This window comes from Gavialis gangeticus, unplaced genomic scaffold (genome assembly GCF_001723915.1).
Source record: "Gavialis gangeticus isolate Ggan-Ray unplaced genomic scaffold, GavGan_comp1, whole genome shotgun sequence".
NCBI lineage: Eukaryota > Metazoa > Chordata > Crocodylia > Gavialidae > Gavialis > Gavialis gangeticus.
The window spans coordinates 106508900-106512496 of record NW_017729031.1 but is presented as its reverse complement, the minus strand read 5'-3'; the positions used below and the strand labels follow the sequence as shown (position 1 = coordinate 106512496).

Genomic DNA, 3597 nt, shown 5'->3' with positions numbered 1-3597 from the left:
ACCCTAAAAAAAAAAAATACATCAGGCAATTCATTCAAATTGTGTTTCTTTTTCCTTATTTGTAGTTGGAGCAGAAATGCATTTGCTTCCTCTCCCTTATGGTTTTTTTTGATAAGCCATCACCTATGAAGCATTATGCTTCTCTGAATGAGTTGGTCTCTAAGGTGACACCCTGCCCTGCCTTCTGCCTGACTTCGCATTAGTACAGTTAACTACCTTTTCCCTACTTTTTTAAAAGTAATTTGAGATCCTTGATGAAAAAAAGTCCCACAGAAGCATTACATGCTCTTATTCAAATTTAAAGTTCTCTTCAAGTGGATGTGTTCAGTTTCAGTGCACCAGAGCTATTAGAGTATATAAAGTCTCGAAGTCCTGACCTAAAGTCCCTGATTCAGAGGGAGTGGGGAGTTTGAGCTCCTCTCTAATGTCCAACAGAATTCAGTTAAGTAAAAAAAGCAAGAAATACACACTCTCTCTCATGAAAACAGCAAGCAGTTAGGTATGTCCTAATGTATATTGTATCAGTCAGTCCCAACACAGAAATCATTCAGTTGCCACAAACAACTTTGGTCCTTCTCTACATAGAGGTCAAGAAATGTTAGATGGAGCTATACTATAAAACATTATAAAATGTTAAAAAGATAATTTTGCCACTCTCCAGTGCTTTAATGAAGTTTAAGCTGCTTTAAAAGAGAGAAACCTCCTGGAGTAAATCTATTTCTGTAACAGTACAGCAGCAACATTTCCAAAGAGATTTGTTAGAGAATATTAGTTTTGCTGATGGCATTCATTCCTAAAAGCCCAGTGCAAAAAAGGAAAAAAGTACTCCTATATACTCTGTATAGCCAGGTATCCCAGAATCAGACTGTCAACAGTTTACAATTTATTACATCAATTTCTTCACTGGGGATTCATCATGCTGTTATTCTTACCAAGTGGCACCACTATGTAGTAGAGTAGAGCCATCATCTCATGACCGATAAACCAGGTATTTATATTAAAAAGGTAAACATTTTAAAAATAATGTAAGATTAGCTTTCTTAACCTGTCTCTGCCTCTTGAATGCAATACATCTACCACAGAATGGGTGAGTGATGGAGAAATAAGGTGCCAAAGTTACTTTCAGTGTGAGGTGATTATTTCTCCTTCTATAATCCTATACCATGTGTATGCCTAAAAGTTCTACTGAGAGAGAGAGATTTTGCAATTGCACAAGGAAGGTTGTTTCTTTTCTTTTGCGTTTCAAATGGGACTTACCACTTCTGTCTGCTAACCCACCATTGATCACCCTGGCAACCATAATTTCACCAGTTACCTCATGGCGTTTAATGGTAGCACCCTGACAAAAAAAGGGAGAAACAACTCTAATCATTTCCATTTATACAAAATTCATAACCGTTCTATTATTTCTGCTCCTATAAAATTCCTTTCATACTGCAAGTCAGATCTCCTTCACTATGACTGGAGACAATTGTAAAACCTTCTTTCTCCCAAATACTGCACAGTATTGCAAGATAGCGCATTATGTTAAAAGATGTGAACCTAATTCATTAAGAGATAAAAACATGATTATTATAAAGCTCGCAGAAAACATATTCCAGACTCTCGCATTCCATCACAGTCTTACAGAAAGCCTTCTATAACATCTTTTCCTTTTCTAAGCCCTGTATTTATCATAAAAGGAATACAATATAGAACTCAGCACATAAAAGCACTTCTCATTTTCCCCCATCCTTCAGGCAAGGAAAAAAAAAAAAAACTTTTTTCAATACACGTTCCATCTCCAAGATGCGTTTGCCAGGTAAAAATAAAAACAAACAGGATTATCGCAATTTCTCTAGTATTACTGAAAAATCCAACTGCACAAGATATGCTATTGAGTCTATTGCACAGGTGTAAATAATGTAACAGAAAGCTTCTTACTAGAGGTTGCTTATTTTTCACTAAGCAAACAATCCTCATAGCTTCCTCATTTTCAGGGATGTTATCTGGCAGAGGTGGAAGGACTGGTTCAAAATCTTTCTGGGCCACAGTATCATGAGCTGACAGTAAGGCCTGTAAGAAGGAAGACACATAAGCCCACCACTAAACAAGTTTAATGATAAGAAAGAAACTGAATTAATTCAGACTCATGGTATGGAACCCTATTTACATTGTTTGAATTTTTTGATGGATAGGACATGGGAGATTTTCCTGATATAGTGGAATTTAATCATAGTGGGCCCTTTATACATGTGCTCTGAAAATGAGCGCTTTAATTAAAGCACTTGGAGTGTTGCGTGTATCAGCATCCCCGTGCTTAAAAATGGTGGCAGAGTCGCTTTAACTAAAGTTCGTTCGACAAGCATTAATGCCCCCGCTGCCATTTTTAAGTGCAGGGACACTGATACACAAGACACTGGAGCACAGCGATTACCACGCTCCAGCAGACTCTATTAATTGAGCTTGCTCCAATGCGCTGTAATTACAAAATGTTGGAGCAGCCTTGCTGCTCATGTATAGGCACCCAGAAAGAGGAATCCTTATGAAGTGCTATAGTAAAAAGGAAACAAAGTCTGTAATTAGTTTAAAAACAAAAAGCACTTCATTTTTAATTAAACATATGCTCTGATTTCTTAGACAGTTTTAAGCCAGTGGTACTTAACCGCTGGCCCTCAAGGCTCCCCACAAGTCCAGAAATTTGGCAGCAGGGTAGTGGGGGCAATTAACACAACCGCTGCTCCCCCGCCACGACCATTTCCAAACTCTGCAGATCAGATGTTGTGGCCCTGTGCAATGGAACCCAATGGCCAAACCAGTCCTGCACACTGGATGGAGCTGGATATGGCCTGTGGACCAACCCTGAACTACTCATTTGACCCACAGGGCTAAAAAGTTGGGCACAGGTCACCACTTACTTTAAACTATACAATAGAGGTGTTCCAATTGTACACAGCTGTTAATAAGAGCAACAACAACTACATACTGTGAATACTGTAGCTATTTAATTCTTTCATAGAGCTAAAACACAGTTAAATCTGTAAATAGTGGAGTGGGGGGTGAAGAAACATTCCACATCTGCAAATTAATAGCTAGTATTGTCTATTAGTTTCTTCTTACAGTAAGCTAATCAAAGTGTCTGCTGCTTCTTTTACTGCCTTCTGAAGACAACTGCAAGTCTCCTGTCCCTCATACTACAGGATTTTCAGCAAAAGATGTTTACACTTCCCTTTCGAGGAAGGATTTGCACTTGCCTTGAAATGCGGAGTTCGTAGAAGTCGTCTCAGCTCTCGGATCTCTGTGGACTGAGGAACTTCACGCAACAACTCCTCAACCTGGTAAAAGTATTTAATACAGCAATATACTAAAAATTTATTTAGTAAGTGATAATGCTTTGTAACTCCAATTACTTGCAATGTGATTAAGTAAATATTCCCTTCTCATGTGCTAGAAGGGAATTCACTAGGGGTGCATACAGATATTCAGAAAGGTTAGGGGGAGGTTAGATAATATTATAAATGGCCACCAGATCTAACTTAGCTCACCCAGGTGCAGACCGTATACTAGATCCCTAGTTAGTAGGGGTGTGTGAAGCTTCAGTCTGTGATTCAATTCAGA

At 38.5% G+C, this 3597-nt stretch overlaps 1 protein-coding gene across 1 annotated transcript in view; it reads right to left on the bottom strand.

Annotated features, from left to right (window-relative positions):
• Nucleotides 1–3597, bottom strand: part of MPP4 (membrane palmitoylated protein 4) — a 75147-nt gene that overhangs the window by 50255 nt on the left and 21295 nt on the right. Inside the window, 3 exon segments of the mRNA XM_019522913.1 lie at nucleotides 1258–1339; nucleotides 1924–2055; nucleotides 3234–3314. Coding sequence (XP_019378458.1) covers nucleotides 1258–1339; nucleotides 1924–2055; nucleotides 3234–3314 — 295 coding nt within the window.